The 24367-nt window shown below is 30.7% G+C and overlaps 1 protein-coding gene across 4 annotated transcripts in view; it reads right to left on the reverse strand.

Moving 5' to 3' along the window:
• The window catches only part of LOC106643107 (queuine/queuosine transporter SLC35F2), a 351068-nt gene extending 335330 nt beyond the window's left edge, over positions 1–15738 (reverse strand). For 3 of the 4 annotated variants that reach the window (XM_089597410.1, XM_089597401.1, XM_089597413.1), the window contains exon 1: positions 15378–15738. In XM_089597410.1, coding sequence (XP_089453536.1) covers positions 15378–15621 — 244 coding nt within the window. In that variant the 5' untranslated portion in view covers positions 15622–15738. The remainder of the gene's footprint in view (positions 1–15377) is intronic. The other variant, XM_089597405.1, reaches the window with a different exon arrangement.
• Positions 15739–24367: the final 8629 nt, after the last annotated feature.

Below are 24367 nucleotides of genomic sequence, written 5' to 3' on the forward strand. Positions count from 1 at the left end.
AAGTACTATAAAAAAAAGCATTTTTTTCACATTCACTATTGAATTATATATGCGTATAAGTTTTTTTATGGTCGATCGGTTGGTCCAATTATTGGGCACGTTCGATTATATTATCTATAGTTCGTTTGTTCGCACTCCAATAGGACCTCGGTGTATAGGACCAGCAACTATGCTAGAAAAAGAGATTCTTTTAGATATAAGACAGATCAAAAATCTTATTCCAAGTTACAGTGATGCCAATGAAAAATCTACTTAGCGAAAACCTCTGGATGGAAGATTTAACAGGCCGTTCGGCCGTTTTCGCGTCCGCAGTATTTTTTCTTTATATTTTAGTTATGCCCCCCTATAAGGTAGATGGCGTTAGTTTCGGGGGGCAACCGGGTAACTTACCCATAGATGCTGATAACTATTACCTTCCAAGCAGCACGGAAAAATGCCTATTTATTAGTACCCTATATATTACTGATTTTTGATGCGAAACTACTAAAAAATACGTCCAAACTACAATTAATTAAGAAAATATCAATGATGAAACTATAAAAAAAGGTTTTACATCAATTTTTCTCAACATGCACATCAAAATCTTATGCAGATGCAGAGGCACCTCACCAAATTTCACAAAATCTCCTCGAAGATCTGTATAGTCGTTAGTTCAGAGGTAGTACTTTTGCTTTCAAATCCGAAGTTTTTGGGTTCAATGCACTCCGTTCAACTTTTTTTATTTTTTGTATTTACTACTTTAATTTGTGATGAAGCGTAAAAAAACGTTCTCCTCTGCGTTAATGTCAATAAAAGTTTGAAGGTGATACATCAGTACAACCATTAAAAATATGAGACAAAACTGTTACTTGACAAAATAAATTACTTTTCTCTCATATTGAGATTATTTGATGGAAACCAACAAGAAGTGGCAGTTTTTTCTATTGAGATAGGATTGTTACGTACGATATGCAGTGTAATAGAAAGACAGCTGTATATTGATAATGTTTTACATAATTCTCATATAAAATGCAAGTAACTTAACTAATAAAAGTAAAATAACTCGTGTATTAAATAATCGAAAAACGATATTTAAAGGTAACAAAGCAAACAAAAGAGACACTATATACACAGAAAAATACAAGAAAGCTTATGCATTCATTAAAAAATTCTATTTATAAGTAAGTTAAACGTAACAGAATTTATATAGTACAATAATCAAAGAAAATTAAGCAACTCATGCATAGTAAATTTTTACATAAGTACACTAAATATACTTTAAAAATTAGTCTAATACAGGTCTGTATGAGATCGAGTTTTATGATTAATAGATAACGCAATAAGATGGTAAATGAGAAAAAAATTATTTCATAAACATTTCTAGCTTACAAAAGATTTCTACGGTTGCAAATCTATATGGAGAATTAGAATTTAATTCTATATTTGAGCAAAGTAGAGTTATCAATATTATTTTTGTTATGACTGCATTATTTTTCATAAAAATTGTATGCATTAAAAAATTATTAAAATACTATAAAACTTTGTTAAGGAATAAACATTTGATACATTAAATTAACAGGAATATTCTACTATGTAATCATTTTTTGCGCACTCATGCCGATATTTAAGAGTCTTGAACTTTGCAATATACATTAACTTGTGTTAAAATGTGCTATAAATAGTTTTTGTTTCTTTTCCATGCAAAATAAATATAAGATATTTAATACATGTATTATTTAAGGAATATTAGATACAAAAATGATTTAAAACATTTTTGTACGCTTCATAAAAAAATACAGGAGTAAATAAAAAAAAGCTGGAAGAAGCGCATTGAACCCAAAAACTTTGGGATTGAAAGAAAAAAATCTACCTCTGAACCAACGTCTATACAGATCTACCAGGACATTTTGTGGAATTTGGTGAGGTGCCTCTGCTTAAGCTTTTGATATGCATGTTGAGAAAAATTAATGTAAAATTTTTTTTTATAGTTTTATTATCGATATTTTTCTTATTAATTGTAGTTTGGACGTATTTTTCAGTAGTTTCGCATAAAAAATCAGTAATATATAGGATACCAATAAACAGGCATTTTTTCGTACTGCTCGGAAGGTAATACTTATCGGCATCTATAGGTAAGTTACCCGGTTTCCCCCTGACACTAACGCTGCCTACCTTATGGGGGGCATCACTAAAATGTAAAGAAAAAATACTGCGGACAAGAAAACGGCCGATCTGGCCTTCTATGCAAGAAGGGTACATTCTACATTCTCTGGTTGAAACAGAGCTAGATCGCATCAGAGAGAAAATTACTAAAGTTAGAAAATTTACGTACATTTCATGGTGATCGCAGGATACATCCATACGTATTATTATTTTTTGTATTAATTTTTAAAATATTTTACAGTAAACTTGATTTTGTTAAATCACTAATGACCGATGAGAGTTCATTGAAAGTTAAAAATCCAATTAATGAAACTACCCATTTGCCATTAAATTATGTCGAGGTATCGCCTATTTTGACCCGGAAATAGTTTCATAAGAAACTTTATGAATTTTACGTTCATTTACATTAACTATTTCATTTATTTTAGGGTCCTGAATTTTCAAATGCAAGTAACTGATCGTTTGATATGATAGACTTAAATTAAGATGGTCATGTAAACGTCAAACTTGGCGAAATTGATGTAATCAAATTAATTATTTTTTCATTTCTAGTTTTATGTTTATTCAATGAACAATAATTTTTTTATTCAAATTTGAAAAAATGTACCTCTAAAAAAGAGAAGTCAATCGTCAGGAATGTCAGAAAAACCATTAGATAACTCTCAAATAACTAAAGATGAAGTAAAAAAAGTAAATATTTACACAAAAGATAATGATTTACCATTACGATCGTGGGAGCTGTCTGATTTCAATTGCACAGAAGCGAAAGAAATTAAAGTATAATTCTAAATGTGTGATCAATTTTTTCATAAAAAATTTTAAATAACAATAGTAATGTATTTTTTAATTAGACAAGTCCATAATCAAAAACTTGTTCACTTCACACAGACTTTCATCACACAACCCAGGGCACTTACTGGTCACTTTATTAAATAATGAAATAAATAAAATAACACAAGCGCCAATTACTACACAACAGAGGTTCTCATTCGTCATTGTAATAGTTGATAAAATTTATTAATAAACTATACAACCGCTTAACATCGCACAACCCAGGGCCTTTACCGGTCGCTTTATTAATTAATAAAACAACACACGCGCTGAATCACCACACAACTCGGGGTGCTTACTTAGTCGCTTTATTAAAAAACATTATTTTAGTCAATCTGTGATGAGAAATAAATTGTCTCATAAAGTAAGTGTCATGTAATATTGATACTGTTTTTCTCTTTTGAATATAAAAATTTTAAAGATTAAATTTTTTCCCCACACTGAAAATTTTTTTCGCCTACTAATGGGATTCCAAAAGGTCACATGACTCTTGCGATGTATATAGTCACTTGGGGGACAAATAATTCAGGCTTTATGGGTGCAATTCTATTTTTATTTTTTTTACACGTTTAACGATTGTAATACGATAAAAGCCTTTCAATAACATATTTTTGAGGAGATGACAATACCTTCACTATTTTTTTCCAACTCAATTAGTCTTTTGCACCTTAAAATTTTCCTTTGAAAGTACGAAAACGCACATTTTACCTTACCAAAATCCCGCTTGTTTTCCTATATATAGTCGGGACCGGGAGAACTTTGTACAGGTTGAATGTGCGTTTTCGCACTTTCAAAGGAAAGTTTTAAGCTGCAAAAGACTAATTGAGTTAGAAAAAAATAGCTAAAGTATTTTCATCTCCTCAAAAATATGTTATTGAAAGGCTTTTATCGTATTACAATCATTAAACGTGTAAAAAAGATAAAAACAGAATTACACCCATAAGGCCTGTGTTATTTTTCCCCCAAGTGACTATATATATCGCGAGAGTCACGTGACCTTTTGGAATCCCAAGCTCGTACGTATTGAGACTGCAAGAATTTAAACGTCTCCGAGCTGATGTAGTACTGTCTTTGACTTGGTGTACTCCGAATTTCGTACTATCACGAGTTCAAACTACACCGGCATATGAAAGGACAAACATTCACAGATCTTGGCCTAAAGTCTGTAATACCACAGTTAAACACTATACGGATTGTTGACTGCCAAGCGTGTATGGCACCTCTGAAGTTTCACCTCTGAAGTGCGAAACTTCGAGCCTTGGCGTCTCCACTCTTGCCTATCGACGGCTCATCTAGCGACAAATTATAGTAAGAGAAAATTCTTTTCTGTACAGGCACTGCACAAAGAAATGGATAATGATAATATCGAATTTAAAGAAAATTATCGATCTTTAAAAAAAAATGAAGGTCCCAGCAATGTTGAAAATAGTATTAGCCTGCCGTCAATATGAGGAACGTAAAAAAAAGAAGAGTGGTGAGGAAAATAAATGGATGTTAAGCTGACATAAAATTGAAATTAATGTAAATTTTTACATTATTTTTAAAATTCTTTGAACTTGGAATGCGAGGCTGTAAAAAGTTATATAACGTGTCTTCCTTGTTAATGTACTGTGCTTTTTTAAAATTAAGTAACATAATATCAAATTTTATGTATGTTTATTTTGTTAACAGGTTTCAGAACTGGTGAAAGGATCAAACATTTACGTCAACACTTTCGAAATGAGAACCGCTTTACATAAATCTACTAAGCAGACTGATTTGGCAAGAGCTTTGTTAAAGTTTGCCTTTACAGAGCATTCATTAAGAAGCTGTTCTCTGACAGGACAGAAAGCTAAAGGGCAAGGAAAATCTGGAACTGCTAGACCCAGGCTGTATTCAAAAGGATTTGATGCAATATATTGTGAATATTTTCTTGAAATAGAAAATTAACCAATAATTAAAAAAAAACATTTGTTAACTAGGGTGATTCTTTAGGAAAAAGGAGGTATAGAGTAGTCATTAAAAATGGGCATTATTTAAATTGTTGTCATAATTGAAATATTGTAGAGTATTTACCAGATCTGCTTACACTATAACTCGCTAATTAAAGTATCTCATGTTTCGTTAAACTTGAAAAGTTTCTTTATTAATTTGTTTCGAGAAAAATGAGCATTTTTTTGTGTATTGTCAATAAAAATTATAGTAATGGCGTAGCTAAGTATTTACATAAAAATTCTTTTTCTACAGTTTATGTGCAATCTTATGGCGAAAAACATGGGTGGATTTCCAAAGATCGACAAACGATTTGGAATAGTATGAGTTCAAAGTTGAATGAATTGAGAAAAACAGCGCATCTGAATTAAATTAATTTGTATTTTTAAAGTTGACTTTTTATTATTTTTACCATTTTAAAGAAAACGAGAAATATTTTGTTCTATTTTGCCGTTTAAAACAGCACCTGAATACGCTTCTACATGTACAAAGATTTTTTATGATTTTCATTACTTCAATTTTGTATTCGAATGTCTTAAGATATATATTAATGAATGAATATATTAAGTCCGAAGGTTATTTTCCAAACTATTTTCATTGTATATTATACGAAGCAGAAAATATTGCTTGTAAAAAGAAGCAGAAATACTGATTTTGATAACATTTTGTGTAATTTTGTATGTAATTTGCGTAAAGTTTATGTATGGATCATGCATGTCCATTCCTATATGTATACTATACATAAATTGTGCACAGAAGACTTTATATAATTTATGTGAAAACTTTACACTGTATTTTTACATGGGCTAGCTATTTTATAAAAAAAAAAAAGTAGACGCACTTTTTTGACAGATTTAGGCCCACACTTAGCAAAATTGATTGAGAATTCAAGGCAGAAAGTGAGAAATCAGATGTTGGACTGATGAGGTGCGATCTGATTTTTCACTTTTCTTCTTTATACTTCAATATATCTCGGCAAAATGAAGCTGAAGTTATTCCTCGTAAATTAAAGAATGTGCGTTTACTCGTCTTTTTTTCCAAATATCATGTAGAGTAAATTATTGATGAAAATAACTCTACCTAATAGAATTAGACATAAGATGTTACTTTGTTTTGGATATTTTACTTAGTTTACAATACTCGATTGATTTAGAACGTTTATAAATCAGAAAAATAGTATACGCATATTCCTGAATCTATAAGGAATAAACATTATTTGATTTCGGCAACATTCATTAAAATATGAAGAGAAAAAGTGAAAAATCAGACTACGTTTTATCAACTCAACAGCTGATTTTTCTCTTTTTGCTTTGGATTCTCAATCTATTTTCCAAGTGTGAGCTTAAATTATTCTTTGGGGTGTCAAGAATGTACGTCTACTCTATGTTTTACTTTTTACTACTACTTATTTTTTATAAATATGTAATAAAACTAAACATCGATGAGGTAGGAAATTTTAACTATCTCTAGACTGCGTTTAAGTATCTAAAGTTAATTCGTACAATAGAACAAAAGTACCAGCGTGCAAAGCGTACTGCAAGTAAAGCAAATAATTTCCAGCATTGTAACATTTTTGCGCTTCTCTCACCTCTGATCTTTGTCCCCAATAACTGTGACAAACGTCCTTGATTCCAAAAATCACCTTTATAACGAATGAAAAAATTCTAACAGAATAAAACGTAATAAAAACCAATTATTGTATTCAAAAAATCTCGTATGAATAAACCATAAAATAAAAAAAGTATTAAGAAATTTAAAACTGTTAAAAAAAATAAAATACAAAAATTATGTAAGTAATTGTACATTTATTTTTTTTAATTTACAACTAATTTGAAATTAATACAAATTAAATCAAAATTTCATTAATCAAATTCATTAAGCTAATAATCCAGTTAAGTACATTATTATTACATTGAGGCTGTCTTCAACGTTTTTTTTTTCTGCTCTTCCTCTTCTTTTTCTCTCTTTGAGCTCGCGTTTTACATCGACCTAAACACCGTATAACATACATAATATATGCCAAGCATCAGAGCTAGCGCTTCACAACGTATTTGTAAAAAGAGACGGAGGAAGATCATGACGTATGAGGTGGTATACCTCTCTTTCCTTCCTTATGCGAGGATGATTGCATCCAAATATCGTCCAGTAAAATTTTATAATTATTTTCTATCCTTTTCTTTTCTGTCTTAGCTATTCGTTAAAAGGGTAATATAATTAAATAAGAGGACGCGCAAGCCAGGTCACACATACTTTAGACCGTATTGACATTATAGACAAGCGAAAAGTATCTTTTCTTAGCTCTTAGTTCATAAGGAATAGCTCATAGTTGAGCGGATAGCGTGCTTGGCTGATATACAAGAGGTCGTGAATTCAAGCCTAATGAAAAGTTTTCTTTTCTTTTCTAAGGTATTGAATTAAAGAATAAAAATAAAAAATTCACTTTACTACCGTCTAACCTAAAAACAGAATCTTAGTTGTTTGGTTTTGGCTTCTCAGACGGAAAAATAATATACGAAACTCGTTTGAAAAGACTGCTTTACGAAACTCGTTACATCGCTTGTTACAGCCGTCACTTTTGGCTCGTGCCGTCAACCTCGTGATTCGTAAAGTAAAGCCATAGCAAACTCGTACGTGATATACTATTACTTGTGACATTTTTCTCTCAGTGCTGGTACCAGAATGAGAGTAAAAATTCACTTCCATCACATATTTTTCGAGAGATAAAATTCTATAATAGTTGATTTACTCCTGTACGTAACGCGCCTATAATATTAATTTGGAGTATCACTTTAAACAATTTATTTTTCTATCTGCTTTTGTTTTCAAAATATAAGGTCTTGGAAAAAAACCTAATCTACCCACTCTATGGCGTATAGTCACTGTATAGTAGAGATCCCATCCTTGAGGGATGCACTCAGAGAAATTTTTTATGAATTTCATCGTAAGTGCCCATAAAAGTTACTGTGCGGAACGGTAAACGTGGGACTAGGTCGTCACTCCGGACTTTTTACCTAACCTTAACAATTTTTGCCGTTACGCCCAGTAAAAATCATCGGGCGCCCAACAAAAATTCCCCTCACGACTCACGAGCCTAAGTTCACTGTAGGTAAAACAGAGACCACAGTTAACGTATTATTGTCAGTACAAGATGCGGCAAAAAATGCATTTTTTTAACCACTTGATTGTATTACGCTATCACTGTTGTCTTTTTTTTTATTATTATTAATGTAACCGGTTAGAAATTATACCATTTTAAATAAATATTTCTTTACAATTATTGAAATGTATCAATTAAATTTATTTAAAGATTTTTAAGCTAAACTGATTTGACATTGCAAGCGGACTGTCCGATATACACAATATTTTTAAAGAATGTATATTCTATAATAAAGAATGTATAATACTAAAATAATTTTATTGCTTCAAATACATACAATGCAATTCAACTACGGTCTCTGTTTTACCTACAGTGAACTTAGGCTCGTGAGTCGTGAGGGGAATTTTTGTTGGGCGCCCGATGATTTTTACGGGGCGTAATGGTAAAAATTGTTAAGGTTAGGTAAAAAGTCGGGAGTGACGACCTAGTCCCACGTTTACCGTTCTGCACGGTAATTTTTATGGGCATTTACTACAAAATTTATAAAAAGTTTCTCTCAGTGTGGATGTGCACTTTTATTACGGTTCGATCTGTTCAAATAGATACCGTATATACATCTGTAAAATAACATACCAAATGAAAAAAAGACTTTATGACCACTTGTGATTATCTGTAGTGATTTTATGGGTTGTCATAACTAACATCATTAGCATACAAAAAAACATACATGTAAACAAAGTTTCAAGAGATTTGATGATGTAGTATATTTGTAAATATAGCCAATCATATAAACTGAGAAGCTGTAGCATATAGGTATCTGTTCTACCTCCTACCCTTATGCCCTTTTAGATACAATTTGTATCAGAAAAAGTCTCACTTTTCAGAAATCGTCTTTACCGTGAAAGTATCTACCGCAGGTGCATAACATGCAGTGACGATATCTCACAACCTATCTCTTCTTTTAGTTGTTACTATGTCATAAAAATTACATAAAAAATAAAAGATAAATTATAGTTAAACAAAACACTGTTAACAAATTAATCTTTTAGTAAGACGTCCGTGAATAAACTTTGAAGCTGAATAACTGTTAAAACGTTGTAATTATTCTTTAATCGCAGTACAAACAATACTTAAAATACAAAACGGGTCTTAAGGAAGGTTTTTAAAGTAACCAACTTTGCTAAAAGTGAATTTTTGTCATACGATGGCCATATTAAGTCTGTTACATTTTTAAACTACTTCATGTACAACAGTATGCTCGAGTATATGCTCAAAAATGTTCCTTCTTGGTAAAAACACAACCAAACAACTGTCTACTATAAATTTTAGGGATCGAAAACTTTTACTAAGTAATTACTTTACGCGCAAACTCAAAAGTTGACATCGGAAAAATGAAAAGTTCGGTTACACTTATAAGTGTAACCGATTAGACTAATATAAATGTATATTCACCATATGCAACAGTTAATAGTAAACAAGTTCTTAAAATTTGTTGTAAGAAAAATAAAATGATAACAATAAAAAATCAATTAATAAAATAAAATGGAAAATATTAGAGACGTAACCTTAAATATTTGATATTCCCCGTGTGAGACACTTTAAATCCGTTTAAAATATACATATAGTTTAAAGAGACGACATCTACTATATATTTTCGAAGCAAGAGACTCAAATTTTTAGAAATATTAATACAAGAGACATCGTTTAATACGAGAGTTAATAATCGTTATTTTTTTTAGCTTAAAAAAAAAATACTTATCTGAAATCATTACAAAACGGTACTTGCCTACAACTCATATCGATGTAATTACAATTTTTGGAAAAATTAGTCACTGAGCTTACTCACCATGGGCGTGATAGGTTCAACTATCTTCTCTAACTTCATACACTAAGCGAATAGTAAACTCTATAAGTTTTAGAAATAGTAGAAGAGTCACTATATGAACTACGATAAAAATGTACATACATTTCTAAGATTTAGGTACTGTAAAAAAAAAAAATACTACATTATCTTCATTGCTTTTCTAGTAAAAGTTAAAAGTTATTCAAAAGTCAAATATTAAATTGTGTACAAAAAAAAAAATTAAATTTAATAAATTTGACAAATCTTGATGTTCCTCAAGACAGAGAAAGCCTAAGATGGATATAATACGAATTGTTGAATGTTAAACGTGGATGTTTCTACCTTAGTATCCATGCAAACGGCAACAAGTTTCATGTTTTTGCGCTATAGTTAGAATTATTCTCATCATATGAGAAAAGTATTTATGTAAATCAAATCATGCGAAGCTTAAGAACAACACTTTTAGCCAACACTACATTATTCGGTATTCCGAGAAAAATAATGCAAAAAAAGTCGAAAAAATCTATAAAAATTTACATCTAATACAGCCTAGTTTATTCATTTAGTAAGTATTTTATAAAAGAAAAATGACGTTCTATATGTAAAACGCTGCCATGATGTAGAATTCTACATACTTGACAACGAGACGAGAAAAATTTCTCATGAAATTTCAACTAAACATTATCTTACTCACATAAATAAGCTACAAAAACTGCTTTAAAACAAAACTTAACAGACTCAACAGACGAAGACTCCATATCCTGGTCCGAGTTCAATGGAAACAACGCTATAGAGTAACTGTTGGTATTACTGGGACTTTTTTGACTTAGGCTACTTAAATGTATGGTAAGAAAAAGAAAAATGTATCAATCTAATACACTTTTTTTTATTATTAACTTTATTTAATAACAAACAATAAATGATTTTTTAAATGGACATAAATAAGATCACATTGTTAATAATAAATATTTTAGTGAACAGTCAACATGCTCCTATTACTGACACCATGCACGTATTACTAGCCCCCCAATACTGTCTAAATTTGAATTACTGGCCGTGTAATACTGGCAAATATAATTTTTAACCCTTATCACGTAAAATCACAACAAAATCTACCTAATCTAATAAAATCTATGATATTTGAAAACAAATAATAAGATTTAGCTATCAATGTATTTAAATTTTGTTTGCAATTCGCTTATATGATTCTACAAATATTTTTGTAATTTTATCTTCTCTAAAATTTCTTCTTGGAATTTATTTTTTGTTCAATTTCATTAATTTTTTTTTGGTGTGCAACAAGTTTGGCCTCTTCTTTTTCGATTCTAGTTTGATCTTTTAAAAAATTTTTTTCTTGCTTGATTAATTTGTCGTTTTCTCTTTTTATTTGTAAAATTTTTGTTTTCTCTGATCTCATTTTTTTTCTGCTGCTGTTTCCAATTTAACAACTTTATTTTTTTTTCTTTACTGATTTTTTGCCACAGAGGACCTGATATAACTGATGGAGTTTTAGTTATACTTTTCTTTTTGTTTACTGATTGAAAAATATCTTCAGAAGGCCAAGACAAATACTGAGCAAGAGGCTTTAGTGGTTGATGACTTTGTTAGGTTAGATTGCTGTACCTTACCGAATCACTGCCAGTAATTCAACAGTAGCGAAAAATATTGTACCAAATAATGGTATAAATATTTAAAAAAGAAAAAACATTCAAAATTAATTTTCATTGCATTTATCGAAAAATTTAGGTTTTTTTTAATTTAATAAATTGTTTCTTGTGTGATTTTGCCATGTTTATTAATAAAAATACTATTGAAAGCAAGTCGCTTTTTGCTGTGAAATTTAATTTTTTGGGAGAGAATCACACACCTGTCTATGTTATCATTGATAAAATAATTTAAATTTGTGTTTCGTACTATTATGCGATTGAATAATATTTATGCAGTTATCTACTTTACGAAAAAATTTTTTTTGTATATTCATCATTATTAAATAATTTCGTATGTATTTATTTCTATTGACTGCCAGTAATTGGAGCAGTGCCAGTAATACCCAAAGATACCCTAGTATAGATCGCGGACTTTAGAACAGAGTCCTTTATTTGTTTTTTATCCGAGAATCAAAAATTTTTTCTACAATCGAGTTAACACAAGAAGAAACTAATATTTTAATTAAAGGCTAACAACGTTGTCCTAACATTAAAACTCAAAAAATTTTATTTCGCTTTCAGTACACTGAGAAAAGTGGTATTAAAAAAAGAGTTACAACTATGGTGAAATTACTATACTACATAGTAAAACAAGATTATATTAAAATTTACTACTCAACATAGTAGATTTTTCTTTGTTCAGAAATAATTTTTACATTGAAGTAAGAGAAGAAAAATATACATTTATATTATATTGCGCAAGAAATGCATATGTAACTAATAGAAGATAAGATATACAGTTTTTTATTTTTGTAGAAACCTTTTTTCTCTTAAGATTATAGATATTATTGCGATTTGAAAATATTTTCATTGTAAACAGATATGCTCGGACCGGGAATTGAACCACTGTCCTTCGGCTTTGGGGTCAGGCCTCGTAACCACTATAGACCACGGTGTGATATGTCTGCATTATCGTCGATACACTATATGTGAAAACGTGTACTGTTTATGATACACACAATTAAGTTAAAAATCAAAGGATTTCCTGTATATTATGGTGTTAACACCGAATAAATAGTCGATTCAAAATAATTTGTACGTGTCCATTTTTAACCCTAATAAATAAAAAAATGTCATGTAGTAAAATCTACTTTGAAATGTGGCCCGTTTTAAGATAATTACAATAAAATTTACTCTGTAGTATAGCAAAAATTATACGATCGCTATTTTTACTATGCTAGACATAGTAATATTTATTATGCTGTGTAATAATTTTTATAAGGCTACTACATAATCATAACTATTTCAAATATAATAAAAATTATTTTACTTATAAAAATCTGCGTCATTAGATGAGTATGTCTCATTTTTTCTAAAAAATATAACAATTTGTATCATAGTTATAATACTTTTTTAACACCACTTTTCTCAGTGTACATATAGAATTAGCTCTGAACAAAATAGAGAATAAAGCTCTACATATTTGTAGACATAATTGTATCGACGTATTAAACAAAAACAAAAAAAATTCATTAAAAGTAATGAATTCATTAGAGCTTAAAGTAATAAAATCTTAGATAATTATATTTAAAAAAAATTAAAAAACAAAACAAAAAATTTAATTAATAATGACAGTTTTTCAATTTTGATTTCCAATTCCACTAAAACTGTTTAAAAAGCTACGAAGTCCATTGTATGAAGAAGTGTCACAATATTTTAGGTAAAAAAGGTATGAATATGTTTACTGTTATTAATCCTGCAGCACTGAAATTATACAGCTTACCAAAGGTACACAAAGAAAATATACTCATGAGACCAATCATGTCTTACACAAATGCATCAACATATTTATGTACTCGCTAATTAACTTAATAAAATATTTCCTTTTCTTCTCAAATATCATCCAAAATATAGTATTAAAAATACAAGCCAGTTGGTTAATAGTATGAATAATATCAAAATACCACATAATACAAAATTAGTTTCATTCAATGTAGAGAATTTGTTTTCTTCTATCTCCACAGACCAACTTACAACCAAAGTTAAACACTTGATCAGTAAAAACAATTCTTTACGCTTGAATTCCAAGCAAGAAATTTTATATTTAGTTAACATTTGTCTTAAACAAAGTTACACCAAATTTAATGAAAAATTTTATAAACTACTTAACGGTCTACCGATGGGCTCCCTATTCTCTCCTCTCCTTTGCGAAGTCTTCATGTCGCATGTAGAGGATCTCATTTTTAACTCTGCCTCATCTTTATAGTAAATAGTGTTCTATATTGAGCACGATACGTGGATGATATCTTTTGTGTTTGGAGAAGGATAGAAAGAACATTAAAGAGGTTTCTTAATTATATAAATATCTTTGTACCCAGTATTAACTTCACGATTGCAACAGAAAATAATAATAGTTTGAACTTTCTACACTTAACACACTTAAACAGTAAGTAATGATAAATTAGTGTATGAAATTTATAGAAAACCAACATTTACTGACACTTTGGTACCGCATGATTTGAAGCAGTCCGTCAAAGTTAAAATGAGTGCTTTTTATTCTTTAATGCAAAAATAATTATCGATACCTTTACGAAAAGATCAGAGGACGTCACTACGACAGAGAAGTAAAATTATTACAATTCTTAGCAACAAATAATGGATACGACAAAACTATTAACTGTTAATGACGCTATACACATAAAACGAATGGGGCGCACACTGTCTATATGTATTGATGAACATGTTGAATCCATTTACAATAATCGGGGCTCAATTGGTTTCAGTGAAAACTAACTCACATGCACATTTCCCAAATTAAAATAATATGAAATTGTTATATAATGCAACTCAAAGCCTAAAGTTAACCTTATTAGAAAAAATAGAGATTAGAAAAGCACAGAAACAAAACAAATTGATAACTAATGATCAACTCAACTTTTCTCTTTCACCCATAAAATATAATTATAATCATTTTTCAATATTCGCTTTACCAATTTTATATGTATACATTGTCAAATATACCAATAATAATAATACATATATAATAATACCAATAATAAATAATACCACTTGTATATATTCAGTGTATGTCGAACCATTGACAATGGAGTAACTGCCGAAACAGCTGTCAGCCTTACTTAGAGTGAGAAATAAATTGTGAAACAAAGCAAAAGTTTTTAGTTATTAGTAATAAACCAAGTTGTTCATAACATTTTGATTGAAAAGGTTTCCTCAACATCCAAGCGAGAGCTCAGTTAATCTGATAATAATTAAATAATTGTGTAAAAAAACGAGAAAACTCATACAAGTTAAAGAGCAAAATACTCGATTATAAAGCGTGTAGAAAACAAAAAAAAAAATTCAGAATTAAATCTAAAAATGGGTCATGAAAGAAACTGCTTTTACACGGTCTCCTTGGGGGCAACTCAAAATTCTCTGTAATTCTCTTGAACGTATTGACAAATATCTTGTTATTTTCGATGAAATCATGAATTAATCAAAGTCCAATCCAACTTTTGCACCCAAAACATGAGTTTACATATAAGTCATCATCGGGTAGGTCAAAGCATCATTGGCAACTAAAAGACTAATAGTACTGAAGCGTACTGATAACATATTCCAATGTAAGACATCAGAAAAATGGATTGAGTCAAATCCTTAGGTATTCATAGGCTGAAAAGATCTACAGCAAATTTAGAAATAGAGCATCTATGGACTTACCCTTGGGCGCGTGCGCTCATGCACACACACGCGCGCACATAGCAACCCTACAACAAAGTGAAGCCCTCACACCGTTACCCAAACTCTTACGTACAAACGTCATGAGATCACATCTACCACTACATACCACTGGCCAAGTTCGGAGACATAGTTCTCGACCTTGTTACAGCATCCCTTGGGCGCGGCAGTACGTCTACTTTGCTGAAAAGCTTGCTGCTGTATCTGTTGCTGTTGCTGCTGCTGCTGCTGCTGCTGCTGCTGCTGCTGCTGGTGATGGTGGTTATGATGATGCTGCGGGTGCGGGTAATGGTAATGATGGTGGGGCCCACCGAAGCGCACAGCTCCCAAGGGGCCAGTTGCTCCAACACCATACTGCATTATCTTGCTCTCGAACGGGCGCCCCTATACCAGTGCCTGCGTAAGTGAACCTGTATCCACGCTTTTGCTTGAAAGGAGCTTGCAATAGTTTTCTGGACCAAGCTCGGCTGGATGGCTGAGATCGACTGAGGTGCGCGCAACGCTGCGAGACCCGTGAATGCAGCCTCTCGCGCAGCAGCAGCTTCTCTTGAGCGATGAGGGATCATCTGGTACTTGTAAGTAACACACTTCAGAGGCTGCGTGCCAAACTGTGCCTACAGAAAGGGTTGATTTTCATTCACCTTTTCTACCGAGACTTTCCAAAACTTATGTTTGCAGATAAAAACCAACTTCTTTTATGTTTACTAAAATCTTACGTTATATCAAATGCAATTTTCGAGGCTTAAAGAATCAAGATCCTAAAGCCGCAGAATAATAATAATAATAACAATAATAATAATAATAATAATAATAATAGTGATGATAAAGATGATGATGATGATGATGATGATGATGATGATGATGATGATGATGATGATGATGATGATGATGATGATGATGATGATGATGATGATGATAATGATGATGATGATGATGATGATGATGATGATGATTCTACTCATTGAATTTTCACATTTTATAAAATGAAGTACAAAGTAACTTACACTGAGATCTGTAAGATAGCATGTGCCAGACTAGATGAATACTGGTTTAGTTTATTCTACAATCATTGTATTGTAACACACTTTATTGAGTAATTAGTACCAACATTTTTATATTTCAGTTAGAACTGTACGAATTTGTTAACGGGTTGTACTGAGCACAAAAAAATTATATACATATTTATTGAAACATGTACATATGAGTAAATCCACAAAAAATACATATGTGGAATGTATGTGAAACAGTGTTGATAAAATACGAATAAGTTAACGTTAGTATTAATGAAAATAATGTTGAAAAACGTGGAGACACTTAATCTCTCAAAAATATTGTTTTTAAGGTTTCATCATTTTCAATTTAAATAATGTCTGTTTTTGTACATAGGATGCATCAAATTCTGATATACTACCTTTCAATGATTCTTGATAACATTTCTGTATTACTATCATCCTACAAAAATTATGATTCCTTTCTTATCACTGTGGTGTTTGTATTATATTCACAAGAATATCAGCAGGATATCGATTGTCGATACCTGGTTACTAAACATTAATTTGTAATGAGATTTGCGGTCTACCTTTATTCGTTCACGAAACTTTATGTAGGAATGATTAAACGATTATAGTGAGCATAAAAGAAATACACTCACAATTGAAGGGCCGGATGGATCAAATAACCTGCTCTACGCTCGACCATGGTTGCCACATATTCGCTGGGTGCTTAGCAAACAGTGCCTTCAATACAGCGTCGAAAAAGTGAAACCTGGGTGCCAAAATGTGCAGATGATAGACAAAAGGGAAGAAGGAAGACTTAAAAAACTTTGCAGGTCACAACAGTTGAGGTTACTTGACTAGCATGTATACATATATACACACACACACATATATATATATATATATATATATATATATATATATATATATATATATTCGTTGATGGTATTGTCTGCAAGCTTTGCACTATGGGCGCTTAGATCGTATCCCTCATTCCCTCCAAGCGCCAGCACCCAGCGAATACATACGATTAAAGTTTGCAGTCTCTCATGCTGTGAACGTGTGACCGTCGATTGTGATTGAAAAAAAAGCTATTTATCGTTTACTGTCAAAAAACGTTCATCGAGAAAGGTGTTCCATTTGATCTTGGAAATGCCTATCTGAAGTTTCAGGTAATTATATTAATTCAAACGGATTTTAGAAGTCACTTTGTAAAAAAAATACGTTGCCATCCGTCGCGACGGAGATATAGTAAGGTAGTTCCACCGTAACTAGCTCAAATGGTGTCCAGAGCTTGTACGACATTTTGAAAATGAAATTAATTATGCTTGTAGTGCCAAGACATATTGAATATTAAAAATTCTCGAATAATTACAGATTTAACCAATTTTATTGTGTTCATGATGGAAATTACAAAAAGACTGCAGAAAGAAAGAAAGAAAGTGACTGAGGCCGAGATCAATGATCGAAATTCAAACTCGTCGTAGTGTTATTTACTTAATATGTATGCATATTGCCGTGTGCGTAATATCTAGTGTGTTCAACTGTGCAGTTGGACATTTCATACAGCCTCTAATACTACAGGTTATATAGTGTACTCTCAAGGCACTTTATATCTATCAGAACGGTTGGTCTACATACGGTTGATGTCCTGTAACGTATAATATAACAAAGACGTACTGTCACTTAACAGGTTATTTTTCATCGTTCCAACAAATATAGGTGCCTCAAGAATACATGTGCAACCATATATGTATATAATACACACGTAGGCTAGTAAATGTTATCAGTTTAATAAAGTAAATTACCAAAAAAATTTTGCATGCATGGCAGACCGACACAGACAGCCAATATTGATTCAAGGGCTTTTTATAACGTAATATAACCTCCAAATACTAAAAAATACACAATATCTTGATAAAGAAGCAAAATAGACTAAAAATAACACAAATAGAGAGATGTTGAATTAAGTGAAAATATAACTTCAAATTTCAGTGTTTTGCAATTTCAATCAGCAATTTCATTTTTAATTAGCATTATGTCAGTGTACTTGGCACAATACTGGACGTTTATGGCCAGTATAAGTTCAATTTCTTTCAGGACATACGCAACAATAAATATGTTTCTACACATTCATAACTTCTAACCCCTCACATTTTTATTTACAAACTCTCCGTCTCTCAATTAATTCATATATACTTAGATTATGTTTTCAAAGTTCTTGCTTCTACGACGTGTCACATGCAATGCACCCCTTTCTTTAACAAACATTTCATACGGTATGTTTTAAAACATTCAATGTAATTTTTCTTCTATTAAATTCAATGCATGGTATAAGAAAGGATGATAGGCTAGAAAGTGCACTCGATTATTATGTATTTGTGTGTAAATGTAGAAAGTATTGTTAAACATGTAAATAAAAAATATTGAATAATTTGGAATTAGGAATCCATAATTTTCAATTACTAATTTTTGCAAGCATTTCTTAATCTTGAAGTGTAAAATGAATCTACTGTACTAAACAATTAGGAATCAATTTATTGCTGGAAATCCAATGATTGTCACAAATCCCAAATTAGTTTCAAATTTGACCTAGTCTAAAGATAAAAAAGCAACATTACCTATAACCTTGCAGTTTTCACTAAGAGCTTTGGCACGTGTCCAAATGAATTTTTCTGACCTGTTGAAGTACTCTAAACGTTGCACTAATCTTAAATCCTGAGCCACGTCTAAGGTCTACTATTCAATTTCAAGAGTACTAGATCCACACCAATGAAGTTAGGGGTAAGTGTACCTATCTCCGAGGCACGTACTGAAAATTCCAACTTAAATGCACCATAAAAAATGGTATACTAAAATTTTTTGGAATGCTTTTTTTTTAAATCTTACACAATCTCTTACGGAATATTAAAAAAAATTTTATGAAGCTAAAACTGCAGTAGAATATTTTTAAAACGAATAAAAACAGTATGCCGGTATTACCGTGGTTGTGTACCTATTACCGTGTACGTATTACCGCGGATGTCCCAATCACCGTGTCCGTATTACCGTGGGTGAAGAAAGTTGTATTTGCGGAATATAAAAAAAAATGCCAATTTCACCTACATTGTCTACATAACTTGTTTATTGTTTTAAAAAAATATTATTTTTTTTGTACTTGCTTATTCATTTAGTAAGAATCTTATACATTTTTGAGCACTCAGCAATAGATTTTCCAGAATAGATACTTTTCAAAGCTAATTTTAATGTCTCTGGAGAGTAACACTTTTTGTTTTTCTTTATTTCGATCGATTTCTTGCCTTTCTTGCCTTTTTTAGTTTTCTTTATCTTGGTTACGTTAGATCGACGTGCCTACCTACTAATTGTTTACGCGTTAACTGTCGTGCGTTCTGTAAGTATAGGGTTATGTTTACGTACGCTCACCGCGGAAATACGTACACAATCAGTTAATGAGCGCGTTGTACCGAATACCATGGAAAATAATTATTTACTCAAAATATACACAAATATTTCTGTTTGAATTGCATCTACATTAACGTCATTTTAGATTATTAAAATTGAAAAATTTTTTTATATGAAACATTTCTTATTTTGAGCAAGTAATCATCAGTTTTTCAAAATCCACGCTAATAGGGCAGAGCACGGAGATAGGTACACTTACCCCTATTTCTGTTTTGCAGTGTAACTTGACTTTATATCTATAAAAGATAGATGACTGATATTCGAGGTGAGACGCGACTACTAGCGCCAAATAGCCTATACAAAAACAAACGAAGTGGCCAAAGTTAAAATGAAAACCAGTCCTATTTGACTTGTTAAAAAAAAAGAGCCCTAATTTAGCACCATTTTATAATTTAAAAAAGCATCATGTGGCAATAACGCATACTAAAACTGATCCTACGAGTATGACGTCAAATTAGCACATTTTATTTAGTTTTCCTATTAACACCTCCAAAAGCTCTTAGTGCAAACTGCCCCTAACCTTAATAGTTGCATATGGGCCAATTTTTTTAGATTTACAATTTTTCATTGTCACTAATTCATTTTTTACCTTACACTGTATCTTTATGATCGATTATGTTAGTTTTTAAAAATTATATACTAAAAATTACAAAAATTAGAGGGTGACAGTGATATGAATATATATTTAGAAAAGAAAATTGATCTCACGGCTCAGTATAAGATAAAAGATCACCGAATTGTGACTCCAAAAAAGTGGCTAATACGCAACTATTGAAGTTTGGAAAACCATATACTAGGTGCTTTAGCAAGTGTGGAAGTATACTCACCAGGTTAAGGAGGCTTGGAAGTATCATTCAGTGAGACACCAATCCCTGTATTACTTCCCACTGGACAAATTGTTTATAATTATATGGCTCAACCTACTATGGCTCATATCAAGTGCAGACTACATTCCAAACAATGTTTTTATTTTAATATGTTACATTGATACGTAATTTATGGAATAGCTTGTGAATTTTATTTTTTTTTTTTTAAACAGCCCAGTCAATTTGATATGAAACCTAATTAAATTATTAATAAAAGTGACCCTGTTTTATCATATAACATTCAAGTAAATAAGCAAAATAAAATAAGTTTTTACATCATAAGCATGTGTAAAATGGCTGTTAACTCGATTTCTTCAGATGAAACTAGCTTTGTACCTCGTATTTAAGTGATGCTCGAGCAAGGGACATTCAAGCAGCGTTTATCATGCTGAAGACATATAAATATTGGTTAATTTATACTTGTATTATTAACTTGGAATACGTTAGCATAGTCTTACGTAACAAATGTGAGACATATGAACAATGAAAAATGCAAATTTAGAACAAATATTGCATTTCGACTAACAAGATACAAAGTACAACCAAACTGAGTTACAAAAAAGTTTTATAGTCAGAAATAGTATATTCCTTACCTATAACACAGGGCGCATGAGTTGCGTATAGTTATAGTAATTTTGTGCCTACATCAGGTACTACGACATTACTCACTTACGGCTGGAAAATGAAGAATAAAATAACATCCTGATTTTTTACTATTCAAATAAGCTGTATACAAATTGGCAGTTTTCTAGTGTATGAGAGTTAACTTAAGGTTTAACTATGTTTATTTTTATATGGTCTTAGCTTCTTTAAGCTTACGGATAGCGATTTTTTTCTAAAAATATCTCTTTTTCCTGTAAAAAAATAAGAAAAATTAATATTTATATAATTAAAAATGTATAGAGAATAATAATATTTAATGTTTAAGTTTAATTACTATATGCCAGTAGCCTAGATCCTGACCAATCACGTTTGTTGTATCTTTGAAAAAGTAATGTATGATGTTTGTGATTGAACATGTTCTACTTTTACCGCTATCACCTTGTGGTAGAGCGTGCACATTAACTATCCTCATACAGAATAATTTTTCTAGTAACATACTTTTCAATTTTTTTTATTTGGATTATCGAAATAAAAGCTTTTAGAAATTTCAGCTCGATCAAAGCTGATTGATGCACTACCAAAATTGGCTCGGGTTTACTTTGTCTTTTGGTTGAAAGTACGAGCTAACTCGTGCTTTTATACACATGCATACATTAGTGTTACTTATTTTAAAGAAACTTTTCTTTAGTTATAATGAAACTTTAAATTCATATCCTTTGGTCGACCTCAAATCAAAGCACTATCGATTTCGACATTGGTGAGTCACTTCAACAAAATTATCAGATATCATCGGTAAAAAAATACTTTTCTTAGTTGCATACCAATATAAAGACAAACAATATGTTTTAGTTAAACTTCGATGTATTGTGAGAAATGGATTTGGTTAAATTGTTTTTCATGTTAGCATTAACAGTCTATGTACATGCTTTCTTTTACACAGTGATTATCTAAAAAAAAAATGTAACACTAAAATAGCTATGTGCAACATAAATCTTGAGAGATTTCTTGTCTCGTTTTAAAATTTTTACATCTTAACTTAACAATTTTTTGAAAATATCTTCTCATATTGTAAATCTCAACACTTTTGTGATTTCTCGAAATTTTCCAAAGTTTACGAGAAATTTCGAATATCTTTTTGAAGTTCTTTAAAATCTTTCCTTTTCTAGTCACTAAAGACAACGTGTTAAATTATTTACATCTAAAATTGTGGGTGTTAAGACTTATTTGATGAAGACAGCAAATCTCAGATTTTAGACTTATAAATCTTATTCATCTGGGAGATATAAATCTTAGGTACTATTTAAAAATTATAAGAAACAAATTGTTTTGTGCTAGTAGCATGGGATCAAGTGAAGAGCGTTTGTGAACATAAATGTGATTTTATAAATTATTGTTAGTAATATTTTCTGTTTTTATACATATATATATTTATGCGTTTGCAATAATATCGAAAAGTTAAAGATCTTCGAGACGAGATAAGATTTTTATTTCATCTTGTATTGAAAAATCAAAATATCTATATTTTCCATTATGATAATCTCCTTTTATATCCAATCTTATCTCGCAAAGGCCTGCACTTGACAATGAAAAGCACATTATACTTATTTATTTCTTGTCAAGGGAGCAGAAGAATCGAGCCTTAGGTTACCCTTTTCCTACTGTAAACTACTTTTCCACTTAAGGGAGCCTAATAATTTATGGGCCCAAAGCAAATCTATGGGAGCTCAAGTGCACTTTTATCTCCTGTCATGAAAACTTTAATTTGTACCCTAGTAATAGAATGTACTATTATGATCTTTGTGACCAATGCTTTGCACCATTATACGAAAAAATAAATTTTTTGGTTTTTCGATTCAAAAATTAGTTGTCACCCCAGAGTGCAAAGTAACTGTTTAGTTCAAAGAAATGGGCTAGCTTTTAGAATGTTCACAGACACTACATATCATGTTGTACCTTCAGTTTTAGAAATATGTCTTGCTAATCGGGCATAAACATTTAACAATCGTCACTGTGTTTTTATGCAACAAGGTTAATTAACGGAGATTCGTAATAGCAGCTGAATGGACCTACACCTGAAATTGAAAGTGAAAATGTTAGTGAGAAAAATTCTCCAGCGTTAGAAATGTCTGATGAAAAGATTGATGATACTTCTTGCCGTCCTGCAACGGTAATTAAATTGTAACATCATCTAACATCACATATCAATTTTAATAGCTATTCTTAAAATTATCAATTTTATGTTTTAATGACAACCGTATAAATTAATTAATAATTTATTAAAAAATAATGTCCCTGAATGTGCATATCTTTATAATGTTTTATCGATGTTAGTAATTTTTTTTTTTCACTTTCATCCAACATATTCAATGGAATTGGAGCTTTCTTTGATAATTTGAAGTTAAGGTGTATCAAACCTTATAGAGTGTAGATTTTGTCTCTATACTTATGTATTATAGTTATATATTTCAATTCGTCGTTTTTATTATGTTTAACAAAGAGAAGTACAAAAAAAAAATTTTTAAAGCTGGAGTAAGGCTACCTGGTGAACATCACAAAGGATACAATGCTGTGTTAAAGATCCAAAAGTCAAAACAATGTAAAGTAGAAAATAAGAATCACAATTTGAATTTGTAATAAGGTCAATGTTGCTATATTCGTTCACTTAACCTAAAATGCGAGAAAAAAAATTTTTTTCAAACACCATTATCACTGGAATCACATGAATTTTTGTCAAAAATAAAGTTTTACTCTTTCACTTTTGATTTAAAAAATATTTAAAGAATTACTTAAATATTAAACACTCAGAAAAATAAGTTTAAAAATGTCTCTGTAAACGTTTCTATTTTCGTTCGTAAAAGATCGTGATGTACCAAAATTCGTTCTTACGTGACCCTATGTTCGTTCGTTAAAAGAATATGTTGAAGATACTGACATAAGTTTAGTAAAAAATGATGCTCTCAAATTAGAAGTATTTATAAATGAACTTCTAATGAATAACTAAATAACAATAATGCATAAAGGATTAGTACTTTATTAATTAAGTTTGATATAAAAAAATAATTTTAATTCATAACACTTATTAATACATTAAATAGAAATAAGGGCACGTTCTTTGAAACATACTAATCGTTTCTTCATTTGCTTTAGTTTCTCAGTTTTCAGTGATTCTTTAT

This window comes from Copidosoma floridanum, unplaced genomic scaffold (genome assembly GCF_036245765.1).
Source record: "Copidosoma floridanum isolate Cflo_tuat_1 unplaced genomic scaffold, Cflo_Japanese_pri ptg000004l, whole genome shotgun sequence".
In the NCBI taxonomy this organism is placed as follows: Eukaryota; Metazoa; Arthropoda; class Insecta; order Hymenoptera; family Encyrtidae; genus Copidosoma; species Copidosoma floridanum.